Here is a 19,190-nt window from a genome sequence, read left to right as displayed (position 1 = left end):
CTACTGAGCCTGCGCGTCTGGAGCAACAAGAGCTCCGCAACAAGAGAGGCCGCGATAGTGAGAGGCCCGCACACCGCGATGAAGAGTGGCCCCCGCTCGCCGCAACTGGAGAAAGCCCATGCACAGAAACAAAGACCCAACACAGCCATAAATAAATAAATAAATAAATAAATAAATAAATAAATAAATAAATAAAATTTTTTAAAAAAAGTAATAATAATCTTTCTTCACTGTCTGGGAGTATGCAAAATCAGAATATCAATGAAAATCAAGTGAGGTGAAACAGCCATTAAGAGTGCTCAGCATTGATTTTTGTTGTTTTTGTTTTCTGTTTTTAATGAGCAACCACCTACTATCCTAAATGCCTTACATGGTACTTGCTTGAATGTAAGAGCGATGAACCAGATGATCTTAGAGTTCTTTCAGTGCTAGGATTCTATTCTATGTTGTTCTAACTTTCACCAGTGGGTCAAAGCAGCCGTATTAAGAAGGTGACAAATGGCACTTGGAGAAAGGCAAAAAGACAAGGACCGCACTAAGTCTGCTAAGCAGACTGATTACTATCTAATATACCACCATCTTTCTGTAAGGGTTTTGAGAATTTCTTTCCAATGATACACCTCTGTTCTTTCCCAAACTATACAGTCAATTTAACTGACCCTAGTCTGACATTATACACTGATGAAAGAGCTTAAAAAATCCTAAATGAATTTGCTCTACTCTACTCAAAAACTCTGAACTGTGATCTTTCAATCAAGTCAATACAAACTTAAGAAATGAAAATTAATCATAATACACACTAAACAAAGCATAATTTGGAAGATAACGATACTCTAATAAAAATGCATTACAGGGCTTCCCTGGTGGCGCAGTGGTTGAGAATCTGCCTGCCAATGCAGGGGACACGGGTTCGCGACCTGGTCTGGGAAGATCCCACATGCCGTGGAGCGACTGGGCCCGTGAGCCACAATTACTGAGCCTGCGCGTCTGGAGCCTGTGCTCCACAACAAGAGAGGCCGCGATAGTGAGAGGCCTGCGCACCGCGATGAAGAGTGGCCCCCACTTGCCGCAACTGGAGAAAGCCCTCGCACAGAAACGAAGACCCAACACAGCCATAAATAAATAAATTTTTTAAAAAATGCATTACAAAGTTAAATACTATGTCTAAAACAGTTGCTGTTTCCCACCAAATTCTGCTGATAATTTAATTCCACTTGAGAAGAACATAACTGCCATGGCATATATATATACACACACAAAGATAGATTTATATGTACATGTGTACGTACACACGCACACGCGTGTGCACACACATCTAAGAGATAGGAAATTAAAATGAAAGTAAAAATCTTGATACCTTCTTCATGGCCTGACACTTGGCTGTCTCAGAAAAGCCAATCATCTTATCAGGAGAACAGATCTTGATGAAGGGGAAGTTGGATTCCTCTGCAATCTTTGCAGCCAAAGCAGTCTTCCCACTGTGAGGAGGACCTGCATAACAATACGAGCAAGTCAGGGGAAAAAAGCCAACCTAAGCAAAGAGGAATAAAACAAGTTTAAACTTTTATCCACAATGTACCAAGGCCTCAACTAGTTGCTCATTAACATTTCCTGACACAATTTCATGGCAGACATGTTTTCTCTTATTTATTAGCAACTAAATTTAATGAACTGATTAGCACTTCTCAAAAGTATGTTGAAATATATTCCTTCTTTCTTTCTCACATAACCTTAATCTTTCAAACTTCTGGCTAAATATACAAAATGCAAGGGTTTTGCTTCTTTAAAAAAAAAAAGAGAATGCATTCAAATGCATATCAGTACCTATGTTATTAGTTCTATCAAATCATTTGTCTCACAAAAAAATACAATCTTCTTCAGAGGTGATATTAGGGGCAGGGAAAACTGCCTTATTAGAAGCAAATGTGACTTAAAGAGCTAGGAAACTAAAGACTCAGGTCTTCTCATGAAGGCAACCAAAGCTACAAACTTACTTATATTTAGACATCTCCTCCTTCCCTTCTGTGTAATAAAAGATGTGCCCCTCTTCCAACCATAAACTGACCAATTATTCTTTCCCATCTTCTCAGGAACCTGACATTATTTTTTTTTTAATTTTATTTTTTTATACAGCAGGTTCTTATTAGTTATCCATTTTATACATATTAGTGTATACATGTCAATCCCAATCTCCCAATTTATCACACACACCCCCCCCCCACTTTGCCCCCTTGGTGTCCATACATTTGTTCTCTACATCTGTGAGGAACCTGACATTATTGATTGTACCCTCTCCCCCATACGTTCCACCCCTCCCTCTTCCCTGGAGCCTTACCAACCACATTTAAACATGCTCTAGTCTACTGACAGTTTAATAAAGAAAACAAAAGAAACCTCTTTCTTGACTTCACTACTTTCAACACTTACTCTGCCTTCTCCCTTCGAAATGAAACCTCCCTAAATAATCATCTACGCCAGCTGCCTTCACTCTTCACCTTCCATCCATCCTCAAACAAACGCTATGGCTTCCATTCCCATTACATGGCACAGGCTCCCATCAGGGTCACCAATGACCTCCACATCACCAAATCCAACACTTTATCTGTTGGCCTCTCAGGAATATTTGATACAACTGATAACTCTCCTCTTTATTTATTTTTCTTTTTTTTATAATTAATTTTTATTGGAGTATAGCTGCTTTACAATGTTGTGTTAGTTTCTACTGTACAGCAAAGTGAATCAGCTATACCTCTCTTCTTTCCTTAAATACTTTTCTTGGCTTCTGTGACAGCACATTCTCTTTTCCCCCCCTCTTACCTCTCTGGTTATTCTTGCTCAATCTCCTTTGTCAACTCTTCCTGCTCTACTTAGTCCTTAAATGTTGACACACCTCAGAGATCAGTCCTAGGCCCCCCATTTCTTCTCAACCTACCCTTTCTGTAAGTGACTTCATCCACTCCCATGGATTCAACAACAGTCTACATACTGACAACTCATGAATGTATACTGCCAGCGAGACCTCTCTTCTAAGCACTAGACCCACATATCCAGTGGGCTACTCAACATTTCCCATTCAATTATCCTATAGGAACCATGAACTTAATGTGTCCAAAACTGAACTCGTGATCTTTCTTTCTGAAATGTACTTCTCCACTAGCGTTCCCAGTCTTAGTAAACAATAGCATTTACCAGCCGTGAATACCACAAACCTGGGGATCATGTTTGATCTCTCCCCATTTTCAATCTAGTTACTATTTCTAAGCTTCAGCTTCCTCATCTACAAAATAGGGATAACAGCAGCATCTGCCCTCACAGGATTGAAGTGGAGTTTAAATGAGAAGGTATGTGTAAAGTGCTAGTAGACTGACTGGCAAATAGTTAAGAGTTCAAAGAATGTTAGCTTAATTATGCTTAATAATTAATAATTATTATAATTATCATAAAGTCTCTTTTATTTTCCCTCCTAAATATTTCTCAAAATGGTCTACATAACTCCATCTCTCCTACCATTACAGTACTTCAAACCATAGTCAGCTCTCATTAAAACTAATGCAACCGCTTCTCACCATTGGTCTTTCCTGTGTATTTTTGCCACTCTAATCCGTTCTCTATCACAAAGCAGTCATGATGTTTTGAAAATATAAATCTGATCATGTCACTTCACTGCTTAAAATCCTACAAACAGCTCCCCACTGCCCCCTGGATAGAGTCTAAATCGTTAACATGGTCTAAAAGGCTTTGCATGAACTGGCTCCTGTCTTACTTCTTCAGTCTCATGTCTTAGCCAATCTCCCTTTCTGTTTCAGTCTCCTTCCATCCCAGGGCTTTTTCACACGCTGGTCCCTCTGTTTAGAACATCTTCCGCAGTTACTCTGCTCGCCCAGCTTCTCCTCATCCTTTAGGTCTTGGCTTAATGTGTTTCTCTCGGGAAGCCCCCACCCCTAGCCCTTTGGCAGGGGCTGGATTCCCCTGTCATGTGGACTCACTGAACTTTTCTGTTGTTCTACTAATTATAACTATAAAAAATAATCTGTAGAACGTCCTTCCTTTTTTGTCTACTTGGTAAAATCCTAACTGATCCTTCAAAGGCTAAATTGAACACTTTCTTTGACCACCCCTGGGCAAAATGACTTGCATTCACATACCCTTACACACATACATGGTAGTTAGGTATTTGTTTACATGACTTTTTTCATGACCAGACTCAACTCTGTGAATATCTTTGTGTCTCCAGCAACCAGTTCAATGCCTAAGACATAGTAAATACTCAGTGAATATTTTTTTAATTGAATTGAATACTATGTGGTATCATAGAGTCTGTTAAGTAACATAGAAATTTAGATACAATCTTATAAGAAAACTAGTTGCTATCATTCATTAGTAACATTCTATCCCAAGAAGATTTAAATTCGTGCACAATATTGGAACACAGAATGGACTGCTGTTTTCAGATCATGAACAGGTTTAGAACTGAAAATAATTCATTTTTCTGGAATGTGCTAAATGGTTTTGTAAAAGTGCTTCTTTTTCTTTTTTCAGCTTTTGATGCCATTGCCTAATTTTTCCTCACCTTCCAGAAGGACGCTAACCAATGGTGTGCGGTCACTGTTTTTAGTCTGTTGGACCAGTAGCTCCCCATCTTCTAGAACTCGAGTGACTGGATCACCCCATTTGATGATACCATTCATAATGTAACTTGCATAATCCTCTTGGTTTGTGCCAAATGCCTATGAAGAAAAAGGACAGTTTAAAGCATTTTCAGCGTCAGTATTAAAAATTAAATATTTAAAGGTATAAAGGATGAGTAATAATTCCTACATGCTAGGGCTATTGCAATATCCCATATTAATATAAAAAGCCTGAAAAGCAAAAAAAAAAAAAAAAAGAAAAAAAAACTTATAATTTTTCATTTAACTTTTTACCCAATTGGGGCAAAAACTGTTTCACGTGACTTAATGGAATAAAAAATATATTCTAGGCTCAGATTCTGTGAGGGCTCAAGCCCTCGCAATCCCTGAGAAAGGGTATGTTCCAACGTGCTTGTTTCTATACGGAGTACATGGGTTGTGGCCTTCTGTCAAGAGCAAAGAGAAAGAGAGAATATGGATTTAGAAATTAGAAACAGTTGGCTCAGCACACAAAGATACTATCCGAACACTGACTGTAGGTGTCAGATATTAAAATGGAAATATGAAATGGTAATGAGGAGGTCTTGTCCACATACGTTTGGTGGTAGGGCATATAAGTCAAATCGCACCAAAAGGTAAGTGTGTGTGTGTAAATGTAAGATTTAGAACGAGCTAGAAATGAGCAGAGGTAATGAAGATTGAAGGGTTAGGGAAAGGAAAGAAAAGCAATTGCTATATATAATCATTTCATTTGTACTATATATTGGAGCATAAATCACATCCCTTTTCATTTTCAACTTCTAATCTCAAATTGTAACTCCCATCAAACCGGCTACCAAAAGTAGTTAAAAACTTTAGTACTTATTTACTTAATTGAATAGCATTTCCACAAGGTTAACAGGAGAAGAAACGAGTAGGAAAATAGAACCCAATGTAATATAAAGCTCATACAGCTTGACAATTTCTAATTTAAAAAAATTATCACAACCCTCAAGTCAAGTTTTCATTCCCCAATGTATGGAATAACTTTAACAGTTCTTTAGAACTTGCACCCCACAGAAAGTCATCCTTTGTAATACTGTCTATAAACAGTATACAGTGGTCTCATCACTCTATTACTTTGCCACCAAATCATTTTCAGATCACTCTTTGGTCCTTGCATACACTAGTGCTTTGATTCCTGAGTACAAAGTAAAGTTCTCATTCCCTGGTCTGAATATGGTAAATGCAGTGGCTGTGTAAAAAGTTATAAAGGAAGAGCCTAATAAATACTGGTTGGAAGGCTGTTGTAGGAAATATGTAGATTGGCTGGCTTTTGTCTAACAGCGTTGAGATACGTGAACCAGAAAACAGTGACCCTCCCAAGCTATATAATATGTAGGAGTCATCCTTACTTATCCTGTCATTTCAGTTTTTGTTTTATCCCCCAGACCCTTGGAATAAATAAAGTTACTGCTTACTTAACTAAGTTATCTTAGTGGCCCTTTCCTTGTAGCCAAATTATGTCTTGAAAAAATTTTAAGATAGATCAGTTAGGCTGGGCTCTAATATTTTTGGTAACTATTACGAATAATAACAGCAAAAGATTAAACCATTTCCACTGCTGAGTAACTTTTGAAAGTAATTATTTTATATTTAAAAGTCAGAATAGTCATAAAAAAGCAGACAGGGGGCTTCCCTGGTGGCACAGTGGTTAAGAATCCGCCTCCCAATGCAGGGGACACGGGTTTGAGTCCTGGTCTGGGAAGATCCCACATGCCGCAGAGCAACTAAGCCCGTGCGCCACAACTACTGAGCCTGCGCTCTAGAGCCTGTGCACCGCAACTACTGAAGCCAGCGAGCCACAACTACTGAGCCCGCGAGCCACAACTACTGAAGCCCGTGTGCCTAGAGCCCGTGCTCCGCAACAAGAGAAGTCACCACAATGAGAAGCCCACACACCACAACGAAGAGTAGCCCCTGCTCGCCACAACTAGAGAAAGCCCACGCGCAGCAACAAAGACCCAACGCGGCCAAAAATAAATAAATAAATAAATAAATTTTTTAAAAAAAGCAGATAGGGCTAAAACAAGTTGGTTTTTGTCTTTAAAGAAGATACTTGCAACAAATAATTATTGTCAAGGATATATAAAGAACTTATACAGATCAAATAAAAATAAACAATACAACAGAAAAATAGGCAAAAGACATGAATGGTATCTCACAGAAGATACTCATATGGCCAATAAACATATGGAGAAATACTTCACAGGTAATCAGTGAAATGAAAATCAAGACCAAAACGCGATCCCATTTTACATCCAACTGAATGGCAAAAAATAAGTCTGACAATACCAAGTGTTGTAGAGGATGTAAAGAACATGATCTCTTTTACATTATTGGGGGAAGTGTTTATTGGTTCAACCACTGAAAAAAACAGCTTGAAAGTCTTAGTTTGAAGTTGTACATTCATATACCCAACAACCCAGCAATTTTATTCCTAAACATATATCTAGGAGAAACTCATTCAAGAATGCTTTAGCAGCAGTTGTTTGTAATAACAAAAAACTGGTAACATTCCAACTGTCCATTGATAGGAAAACAGACAAATTGTGTTAGTCACACAATGGAATGCTATTCAGCAATGAAAATAAATGAGGCATAGCACAATCATATAGATGACTTGATAATAAAATATGTAATAAAATAGCACGTCTCAAAAAATTAATACATACCATATTTTATTTTACACACTGTAGACTAATGACAGTATGTCATGAATTAAAGATTAAGGTTAATCCAATTCTGTGCACCCAACGTCCATTGAAGAAAGAAAAACAACATACACACCTTTTTAAGGTTCTATAATTTGTTTTTATATTAATATAGGACTCCAAATAATGGTTACTAAAACATGAGTGGTTGTTTTATAGGAAAATGGGTTAATGACCTTATAATATATTCTAAAATTCCAACCATGACTATTGAGTTTTGAGTATATTTTAAGAAAATTGACATCTTTTTAAAAAAGGGCACTGAAAATGGTTAAAAGTTTTAGAAACTATAGCAGTTAGAGGAACTGGAGGTATTGAGCAAGAAAAAGGGATGCCTTGGAGGAGGGTGGGGAAAGGGAGAGAGAAAGGAGATGAGAATTCATTTTAAACATAATAACTAACATATGAAGGATGGATGAATTAGGATGAATTTAGGTTTCCGTAGCTTCAGATTATATAAGAACCAATGAGAAAACTATTTCTAGTTCAAAACAATTTAAGAACTAATAATTAGAAAGTCTCAAAATTGAATGGTCTGCCTTACAAGATCGTGAGCTCCCTATCATGAGAAATATTTCAGTAAGTCTTGGTTAATTACCCAGCCATCAGAGTTACTGAACAGATGTTTCTTATATTGGACAGTTCCAGTACTGAGATTTTGATTTTTTTAAAACTACATGTGATATAACCTTCCAAAATACTAGGTAAAATGGCACTTATTTTTCCCCTGAATTATTATTATTTTTTTTGGCTTATACATCACTCAGTATTCATACTCACTGGTTTGATATCATTCTCCAAAGAAGCAAGGAAGTCTCCTCTTGTCACCTGCAGGCTCTCTGCTTTCTCCATGTCCACTTCCACTTTAGTACTGGCCTAATTAGAAATGAAAACAAAACGTTAAGGACTTCCAAGATTTAAGAATATTTTCAGCCTAAGAATACAACACCTGAGGATATAAAAGGCATATTTCCACAGACAAATAAAATCTCTCTCAAATTCACAAACACACACACACACACACATACACATACATACCTACATATACATGTATTATGCCTTTTGCCTGAACAACTCCACTTCTAGGTGGAGTTTATCCCATAAATATACTCACAAATGTGCACAAAGTTATATGTACCAGGATATCTACTAGAGTAATTTGTAATAGCTGAAGACTGGAAGCAAATTGAATGTCCATGAAAAGGGTACCAGTCAAGTAAATTATCACATATCTTTACCAAAGAACACTGGATAGCGTTTTTTGTTTTTGTTTTTGTTTTCAAAATGAGGCACGAGGAGGAGAAACTATATAGAGAGGGTTTCTAGGAACAGTGGTTTTCATCCTCGGCTGCCTATCAGAATAACGCCTAGAGTCTTTAAAGATATACACACACACACACACCTACATACTTATATAGATGCCCAGCCCCACCCTGCAGGATTTTGATTTAACAGGTCCAGCAGAGGGTCCAGGCATTTACATTTTTATAAAGTGCACAGGTGGTTCTGATGCTCAACCGGGTTTGTGAACCCTTATTCAAGGAGACCAAGGACCTACAACTTTGATTTTTACTCATACTCTGTACTTGAGAATCTATGTGCCAGCTCCAAATATTCTGCTTACTGCACCTGGAGCTACCACTTAGAACAGACATCTGGAGAAGCATCAATGCCTTTATCAGCACTTGGAGCTGCCTGGACCTGATGAGTGACTGAGATACCAACACACTTTTTAATGTGACTGGGCTCACTCTCAATAGCACAAGGCAAGTGAGTCTAATTTTTAAAATGGTACTACAGGCTTTAAAAAAACATATCTTCAAAAAAATCTGACTATAAAACCAAAGTATGTTACGCAGTATCAACCTTCCAAAGGTTATTATAAAATATGAGTCATGTTCCTTTAGGAATGGACTGCTGAGACAAATAAAATGACAAACATTTTGTAAAACTCAGCCTTATGGGACAAAAAGAACTCTGTCAGAAAACTAGATCAAGATGGCAAACAGAACACTTTTGTCTCCCTTCCTGCCCCAAATCCCATGAAATGACAGAAAGTGAGAGAGAAAGGTTAAAAAGCACGGAACATGTATCTGGAAGTTTTAACACTGATCTAAGAGGAGTCTCAGAAGGACAGAAGAGAAAGAATGATAGAGAAAAAACAATAAAAGACAGAAGAAAAAAAATTTCTCCGGCTGAAGAAAGGTGTATCTTTGCAGTTTAAAGGTTTCAATGAGTGATCAGGGTAAATGAAAAGAAACCCACCTCTGTCTAGACACAGTGTTGTAAACTATCAGAACACCAAAGGTGAAGAGAAATTTCTAGAACCTTTTTGAGAGACAAAAACAGGTCACCTGTAAAAGGAACCAGAATAAACACTAGAAACTAGAAGACAATGTAACCATGTCTTCAAAAATCCATCTGGCTATCTATCTATCCTAGAAAATGATTCTCGTATGTACATAGGGAGGCACAGGCAAGCATTTTCATAACAGTGTTATGAAATACTATTATGATTTCCTTTTAGAGTGAAACTGAATTCAAATGACAGAAACATGTAGCAATATGAAGGGAAAATCTTGTCTATCTTTCAGCATTTGCTGAAAAATATGACAGATTTCAGGACTGGAGCTGGTGTGAACCTTGTATTTTTACTACTAAGAAAGGACTCACCCAATGAATTAAAGTGAATTAAGATGGCTGGGGGACAGCTATTTTAGAACAAGTTGTTTTTAGACACTCCAGGAATTTCAGAAGTCACCTAATTGTAAGTAATCAATATTACAATGATAAACCTTTCATACCTATTCATTAAAATAAGTTTTCTAAGGACTTCTCTTGGCTAACTTTTACTATTTTGTCAAAATCGCAAAATGTTATTTTAAAAAATCTACAATTCTGAATTTTTACTCATTCAGAAAACCTTTTCTTATTCGTCTGAATTAGTGTGATTTTTTCTGCATTTTATTTGTAACAGCTAATCAATATGGAAGAGGCAACATCTTTCAGCTTATACCTGCAGAAACTAATAAACTTGTATTTCAACACTAGCAAATATCCAGTGGTCACACTTAAATTTCATAACCTTTTAAATCTGACCTTTCAAAGTTCTTATCATTCCTCTTAAATTAAGGGTAGAATGACCTTAATCATTCAAAATTCTACAGAAAATAAAGAATTTTATTGAAATTCTGCAAACATACATCAGCTTTGATTCAGTTGTAAAGTGTGTGTGTGTGTGTGTGTGTTTGTGTGTGTGTCCTCAATTCATTTCCTTACAACAGATTAGAGCAGAAGAAATTTGTGTTATCTTCTCTACCTGAAGCAGAAATTCCTTGCAAGCTAAAAACAACCAAATGTCACATGAATTTTAGTTGACCACAAACATGGGTTCAAGCACAAATGACATGCACATCAGGTGTTCATGACTGGATTTTCCACTTGCTTCAAAAAAACCTGAAAGAACAGTTTAACAGGGAAGACTTGTTTAGTTTATTCCACCTGACTTTGTTTAAACCTAATTCTTTTGAAAAGGAAGCAAAATAACACTAATAATGGCTTTTTTTTTGGCCACGCCAGTCGGCTTGCGGGATCTTAGTTCCCCAACCAGGGATTGAACCCAGGTCCTGACAGTGAGAGCACCGAGTCCTAACCACTGGACTGCCAGGGAATTCCCAATAATGGCTTTTTATAATACAAAGAAAGAACATCATAATAAACAGATGAATGTTGTGTATAAGTCCTACACCAACTGTAAGTCATAAGTTTCAAATTAAATACTTACTCATCAATCACTACTAATAAAGCTATAAATATGCACAGAAATGAGAATACTAAAACTGTGTGCCTTTTGTTCAACTGAGGAAGAGTCTTGTTGGGAAAACAATGTTTGAAGACCTGGACAGTGCAGATTTTTTTAAATGCAGAAAAGAAAGTAAATGTTAGTACTATTTCTTTTTTGGTAGTGAGGTTAGTGTCTTAGATATCTCTCCCTTCCCTGAAGTACCTGTGAAGTCCCTTGCATTAGATATTCCACAGATACCCAAAAAAACCAAAAGCTGTTTGGTACAAAAGGTGTTGATCACAAGCCTATATGCATCATCTGAAGTTTAAATTAAAGATAATTCAACAACATGGAAAAAGTGAGGGAAATAATGTCCACTATTTGCACTACTTCTTACTTGCAAATCTGAAAGGATAACATATTCTGTACAGTGGTGGTGAACATTTTAGCTTTAAATCAGAAATATTATAACTGCAAATAGTCAACAAAAATCAGAAACTCAGCTATTGAAAAGGATGTATACAGCATCCTCTGAAATCAGCCAATAATAACAAAAATGGAAGTAAACATTTATATAGTTTGTAAGGCACTTCCACAAACAGTATTTGATTTCATTTTCACAAAAACTTGATGAAATAGGTAGTTATTTCCCCTTGACAAATCAGAAACAAAAAAAGTGGGAAGAACTGTAACACATAACCACACCTTCTGACTACAAAACTTGTGATTTTTCCACCGTTTCTCATTGCCCCGTGTGTAAATAAATCCAATACATGCTTAAAGAAAGCATGTTTCTTGACAATGGCTTAGAAGACACTTGGGATAAGATTATTGTGATAAAAATGACAAATGACTAAATAAGATAAAAATTCAGTGGCTAATGCATATGAAAAATCTGATACCTAATAAACTAGCTATTGTGGATTATAGTATCAAGAAGCACTGGTGTGGTCTGAAGTGAAAGATCGGTATGGTGGGGAGCAATTTTCACATCATTTATACAATTTTTCTTGAAGTCACCATCACTTTTTCTAAGACATTTCTTATGGCAAGGAGAAAGAATGGATGAATGAAATGAATGGATCCATTCTATAAAGGACCCAATACTATATTTCCCACACTATCCAGTCCTTTGGCATTCTCAATTTTTTTTTGTTTTGTTTTAATGCAGTAGTACTAGTATCCTCCTCCCCACTGGGTCTCCAGTATTTAAAAGAGGTTTACCATCTTGTCTAAAGTGGCCTCTTCCATTATGGCATTCTTGAGCTAGAACAAAGTCAGTTCCATTATGTAGGGGAATTATGGCTTATAGATAGAGTTTGATTCAGAATACATATTTACTAATTTAAAAAATATTTACTAAACAGCTACCATATTCTCAGTATTAAGACCTATATGAAATACTGTGGGAGATTCAGAAATGAATAAGATATGGACTTTAAAGTCTACAACAGGGGTTGACAAACTTTTTCCATAAAGGGCCAGATAGTAAATATTTTAGGCTTTGTGGGCCATGCAGTCTCTTTTGCAAATACTCAACTCTGCCATTGTAGCATGAAAGCAGCCACAGACAATACATAAATGAACAGGGGTGGCTGTGTTCCAAAAAAACTTTATTTATAAAAACTGGTGGTTGGCTGGATACGGCCCATGGGCCACAATTTACCGACCCTTGGTTTAAAACCATTGCCAGGGTATACCCGAATAAAACATACTCGACCTGACTGTTCAGGCTTTTACTATTTCCTGTGTGAATTGTTATACAAGTTCCCCTCTCTTGTCTTACATCACCAACTTCACTCCCCTAAATACTCCACTTGACACAGCTGCCAGAGTGAGCTTACGTTTTAACACTACGTCACTGCTATTCTTAAAACTCTTCAATGGCTTAGCACTACTCACAGAAAAGAAGTCCATACTTCTTAGCACCATATAAAAGGCTCTTTGTGCTCCATCCCCTGCTTTAGCCTCCTGACGTATCCCCCACGTCTCTCTCTACCTCCCCTTCCCTACCTTTTATGCTGCAGCAATACTGAATTACTCTAACACAACATGCTGTTTGTATGTCTCTGTTCCTTTGCATATTTGTTCTTTCTACCTAAAATGCCTGACTCCATCAGGAAACACATCCACCCAGAAATTCCTCTGTGAAGGCTCCTCTCACCCGACAAGCTGACCACACCTGACACCTTTTCAATTCCTTACCCCGCATGTACTTTCTATTACTGCATGTGAAGGATTAGACTGTGAGCTGCTCAAGGGTAGGCAACTGGAGCATTAACCCCTAGTACAGTGTCCGGCACACACTAGGCTAGATAAACCCACTGATCGAAAGTCAACAGAAGGTATTGTAAATGATGCACTACTATTTTTTTTTTTTTTGGCCGCACTGTGTGGCTTGCGGGATCTTAGTTTCCCCACCAGGGATTGAACCTGGGCCACCGCAGTGAAACCGCCAAGTCCTAACTACTGGACCGCCAGGGAATTTCCGATACATTACTAGTCCAAGAAGGAATAGAACACACCATTCTTGAAAGGGAGAATCAGAAAAAGTTTGAAGAAAGTGGTGGTACATGAGCCAGGTATTGAAAAGATAAGTAAACATAGAAGGTAAAGGTTCTCAGTGAATTAAAAAAAAAAAAAAAAAAAGAGGCAACAGCAGAGAAGTAGAAAAATACATTAATATCTGATGACTGGTAAATATTCAATATTTTAGTTTGGCTAAAGTGTATGGAGGATAACTGGGAACACATCAGGAAAGGCCAATTTAGGGTCAGATCTAAGAGGACCTTAAAGACCAGACGAAGACTTCTGTACTTTGTTCTGTAGATCATGGTGAGTCACTGAAAGTTTCTGAAGAATAGAATGGTGTGAAACAGGAAGGTTAATCAAACAGAAGACAGGTGGTGGCAATGAGAACTGAAAGATACTGCCAAGATAGAACTGACAAAATTTGGCAAATAACTTGATGTAGGACACAGTAGAGTGGTAGAAATCAAAGATAATCTTGGAGTTTTAAGCTTGGGAAATTGGGATAAACAGGGAAGTAGGAGCAGGAAGGAAAGCAGTAAAAAAAAAAAACCCAAAAAAGTGAATTTGGTTTTGGAATATTAAATTTGAGACCTGATAACACATCCAGGTAGAGGTATTTGGTATAAATCTGAAAGTGGGAGAAAGACACTTTCAAGAGATGAGACATAAATCCGGGAGTCATCTAACTACAGGTGATAAGTAAAACCTGAAGAGAAGCGATGGTAAAGGATCAAATGCACTTTATCAAATTTTATTTACCAAAATGAAAGTATCCTTTGTATGTAGTTCTACCAAAGTATCAATAACATTATTGCATTAATTTGCAAACATATCCATTTCCCTGACTCTCTACTCCTTATGGGAAAAGGTCGTGCTTTATTATCTTTGTGTCTCCCGCTTAATACCTTGAAAATAGCAGGTATTCAATATATTTACTTAATGAAGCAGCCCCCGTAATTCTAGCATGTAGAAAATCCAACTTCTTATGTCATGTTACAAGTCAACACAGCACAAATTTTTAAAAAATTCTTCAAAATCTTCATCTTCATGTGTCTGTATCAAATGGTGGCAACCTAAGGTAAATGGGTCAGTGGTTACCATGGGGCAGATGCTACCATTATCTTTTTTCCAACTACTCGGAAGATTTAGCAGTTGACAATTAATTCCTATACCTTTTACCATGTCTATTCTCCATCAGAAGTCAGTATTACCCTAGTCCTTAGTATGCTTGAAAGGAAAGAGAGAGAATACCGGCATGGTATTTACAGGGCTCCAGACTCCTAATATGGCAGTTGATTTTACTGACCTTTATGTGCCTGTTCATAGCAGTGGACTGCGCTGCTCGCACCAGACCCTCGAGCTCAGCACCGCTGAAGTTCTTGGTCTCTACGGCCAGTTCTTTTATGTCTACATCAGCAGAGAGCAACTGATGCCCTCTCATCCTTGCTGTGTGGATGTGAAGGATCTGGAGTCGGCCTTTCTCATCTGGTAAGCCTGATAAAATCGAAAATAAAAGAGATTATTATAATCTTAATGTTTTTCTTATAGGTACTCAAGCGTGTAAATACCTGCTTCTGATACACAACTTTTCTAACAAATATTAAGTTATATGACTTTGCTCCTGCTAATGAACTCTAATTACACTCCCCTCCCCCAATCAGTGACAGATCTATTTACCTATCTCCATTTTAACTTCCAGTCTTCCAGGTCGAAGGAGAGCCTCATCTATGAGATCTGGTCTGTTGGTCATTCCTGAGCACAGTTGTTAAAACAAAACAACACACAAATTATCAGAATTCAAAAATAAGATAAAATGTCCCTTCAGTATGTGTAAGAATAGCAATTTCCCTGACAAGCTAAGAGGACATTTTATAAAAGTCAAATAGAAAAGCAGTCATTTTCAAAAATATCATTTGTTCTCGACCTAATGAAAATACCTGGGGACTTTGCTTTAGTATTTCACTACTGTACAGGCCAGTGGAATATAAATGTAATGAAAGCTTCAAATATTTAAAAAGAAAATTTTAGGTTCAGAGAGGGTAAGTAAACTGTCAAAATGAGAGAGGGGCAATGTGAACATGATCTGTCTGACCCCAACATCCCTTCTCTTTTTTGTAGGCCAATGGTTTTCAACCTTCATAAACGGCAGAATTTTTGTTTTGTTTTGTTTTCAAAGTCATCTTAAGAAGAACTTCAGTACATAAAGCAGTTAAAAAGATAAGTTATAATAGGGATGCATGATCTGAAGCTCAAACCCTGGCCACACAGACCCTGAAGTACCTCTGAGGACTCCTGGAGGCCTACAGGACCCAGTTTGAAAACCACTGCATTACATTGTGCAGCCTTTTTCACTTGTTAACTATAAGTTTAAAGCCATGAGTTGGGACTTCTCTGGTGGTCCAGTGGTTAAGAATCTGCCTTCCAATGCAGGGGACGTGGGTTCGATCCCTGGTCGGGGAACTAAGAGCCCACGTGCCACAACTAGAAAGAAGCCCATGTGCCGCAACGAAGAGCCCGCGTGCCGCAACGAAAGATCCCACATGCCACAACTAAGACCTGACGTAGCCAAAAATAATAAAAAATAAATTAAAAAAAAAAAAAGTGAGGATTTTTCTTAAAAAAAAAAAAAAAAGCCATGAGTCACTAAAACCCATTTTTCATTTGTCCTATTAAGGCTAGACATTAAAATAGTAAAATTCTTCAATATCACTTGATTCTAATTTGGAAACATTGGCAAAATAGTATAATTACAAGCTACACAAATCTGAATTCAGAACCTATGTATCTAATGTTTTTGAAATCATAGTCCTTTTTTTTTTAAACCAAGCGAACATACCAATGACTAAGATGTTGTTTAGTTGCTCTACCCCATCAATTTTGGACAGCAACTGGTTGACGACAGTGTCATGAACTCCTGTGCTACCAGCCATGCTCCCTCTCTGTTTGCAGATGGCATCAATTTCATCAAAGATGATGATGTGCAAACCACTGTTAGCACCAAGCTAGTAAAAGAAATTACATTAAAGGTCATAATTTGAATATATTATTAAACAAACTAATCAAAAAAGCAAAACAAAGCTTTCTCGCCTTTTGACTAATAAATGTAGCCAGTATAATCATGATTGCTGCCCTCTCAAAGGTGTTGGAACTGCAGTCTCAGAATTCTGCAAAGTGAAAAGTTATTCCCCAGAACCTCATATTTAATAGACGTAAAACGAAAACACACATTATATACTGATGAAAGTGAATAGTCCATCATAACTAACTATTCATTCACACACATTTCTTATCTCACTCTTTGAAAGAAGAACTGTCAAGCATTTCTTAAGTCAATGAATGGCATCTCCCTCCCATTTTCCCTGAGTTTTGGTGAGAGGATAGCCCCCAAAGCAGTAAGTTTAATATTTTTCATACTATATAGCTGAAGAGTAACTCCACACAGAGGTGGACTGGGAATTGGGCAAATGGGAGAAGATACTGAACTTGATTCATATTCAGTTATATCATATGAAAACAGATTGCTTCTTCTGAACAGTAAAGTGAGAAAAGAGACAAAGTTTATAAAAAGAACATGGTCAAGCAGATGCTGTTTCTTCTACACAGTGATTTCTGTTTTACTTTGTCAGATATAGAGTTATCATTAAAAGAAATCAGTTTATATATTTTGAACTTTTAATAGATGCAAATACTTTTAAATGCCAATAATTCACTAGGTTAAGTTAACATGGACCTTCTAGCAATTTATATTTAAGTAATTAAGTCTCTTGTTAGGAACCAAAGGGGGAAGTGCATTGCAGAGATTTTTTTTTTTTAACAAAAACCATTAGGGATTAGCAAAACAAAACAGGTGAAAATGAACATAACCTAAATATGACAACATACAGATGGTATAAATGATGGGCATAATGAGATTCAAGATTAGATATGGTTGGTATTCACTAAAACTCTGGCAAGGACATCATTTTTTTTTTTTTAAATAGACTTAAAATTTTTATTATGAAAGTATTAGATGTTAACTGAGCAAAAGTTATAAAACAAATAGAAATAAGTTAAAAATAAACTATATTATATTGCTTAAAGATAAATGCTGTTAATGCAGATTTATTTGTTTTAATTTTATTTTAATTAAAAATTGGAAACTCACTGCATCTTGCATTCTCTTGAACATTACCTGTTTTTTAAAAACAATTTAAAATTGTTATTTTGGGTTCTAATTGCAAAATACATGATCACTACAGAAAACTTGGAAAAAATACCAAAAGATGTAAAGAAATCTCAATCATCCAAAATTAAACTAGCTAGAAATAACTGATATTATTAATTTGGTACTACATAAAAAGTTTGTATCTCTTTTTTTCAGCCCAGATATTATCTTAAGCCCTTTCCCATGTCTATAAATACAGCTATACATTACGATTTTTAATGGCTCCATAATATTTGATCATATGACTGGTTTCACAATTTAATTCCCCTACTCCACATTAATTCTTTACTGTCACATATTTAATAATTTCTAAGTTTTTAGTATCAAGAAGTTGTTGCAATGAACATTTTTATACTTAAATCTTTGACAATATGTATGATTACTTCATGAAGGCAAACTGTTATGTTAAAAGGTGTTTTGAGTATTTTAATGCTCTTGAAATAGGCTTTCAAATATTTTTCTAGAAAGGTTTTATCATTTTGTAACAATCCTACCACCATATATGACAGTGCCTATCTTGGTATATCCTCGAAAGTAATGAATACTAGAAATTTTTAAAAGTAGTTACCAACTTGATGGATGAATAATGGTATATTTTTAATTGGCATTAGTCTAATTATTGACGAGGCTAGCACTTTTTAAAATCTTTTTTTTTACCATTGATAATTTTTCTCTTATTATTTGTTCATGTCTCTGTACATTTTTCTGTTGGGATTTAATAATTTTTATTGATTTATAAAAATTATTTATATATTAAGGGTATTATTATATTTATTATAAATGTTTTATCCCAGTTTGCTATTTGTCTTTTAATTTTACTTATGGTATATTTTTGATAAATGGAAGGGTTTTAAAAAATGTATTTTCACTATTTAAACAGCCAACATTATCAATTTTTGTTTTTATGATGTTTTCCATTACTTTTATCCTTAAAATCCTCTCCCATTACAGACACTGGTAGTCACCTACATTTTCTTCTCTTGTAAATTTTTACTTTACATATAATTCTTTAGTCTATCTGGAATTTTATTTTTGTATATGGTACAAGTGAAGTAAGCATCCAAGTAATTCTTCAAACAGTTAACTAACTGATCCAATATTGTTGACTAAATAACCTTTTCTTCATTGATTGAGATGCCATTTCTATCAGGCTTTATATTTTTATATATGCTAGATTATTTCCAGCCTATACTATGGACTATAGCAGTAGTTTGGGCAAGCTCTTACCCTCCACACATTCTTCTTCTTTTTTATAACTGTCTTGGCTACTTTCAACCATGTTTACTTCC

General features: G+C 36.2%; 1 protein-coding gene across 3 annotated transcripts in view; it reads right to left on the bottom strand.

The window, feature by feature from the left end:
• NSF (N-ethylmaleimide sensitive factor, vesicle fusing ATPase) overlaps positions 1–19,190 on the bottom strand; it is a 159,899-nt gene that overhangs the window by 40,890 nt on the left and 99,819 nt on the right. For all 3 annotated transcript variants that reach the window (XM_068530702.1, XM_068530700.1, XM_068530701.1), the window contains exons 10-15: positions 16,534–16,699; positions 15,375–15,449; positions 15,004–15,191; positions 8,162–8,257; positions 4,571–4,727; positions 1,358–1,491 (exon numbers count right to left, since the gene is read on the bottom strand). In XM_068530702.1, coding sequence (XP_068386803.1) covers positions 1,358–1,491; positions 4,571–4,727; positions 8,162–8,257; positions 15,004–15,191; positions 15,375–15,449; positions 16,534–16,699 — 816 coding nt within the window. The remainder of the gene's footprint in view (positions 1–1,357; positions 1,492–4,570; positions 4,728–8,161; positions 8,258–15,003; positions 15,192–15,374; positions 15,450–16,533; positions 16,700–19,190) is intronic.

Source organism: Eschrichtius robustus, chromosome 20, assembly GCF_028021215.1.
Source record: "Eschrichtius robustus isolate mEscRob2 chromosome 20, mEscRob2.pri, whole genome shotgun sequence".
NCBI lineage: Eukaryota > Metazoa > Chordata > Mammalia > Artiodactyla > Eschrichtiidae > Eschrichtius > Eschrichtius robustus.
The sequence above is the reverse complement of the archived record's forward strand: the minus strand, read 5'-3'. Positions and strand labels throughout refer to the sequence as shown.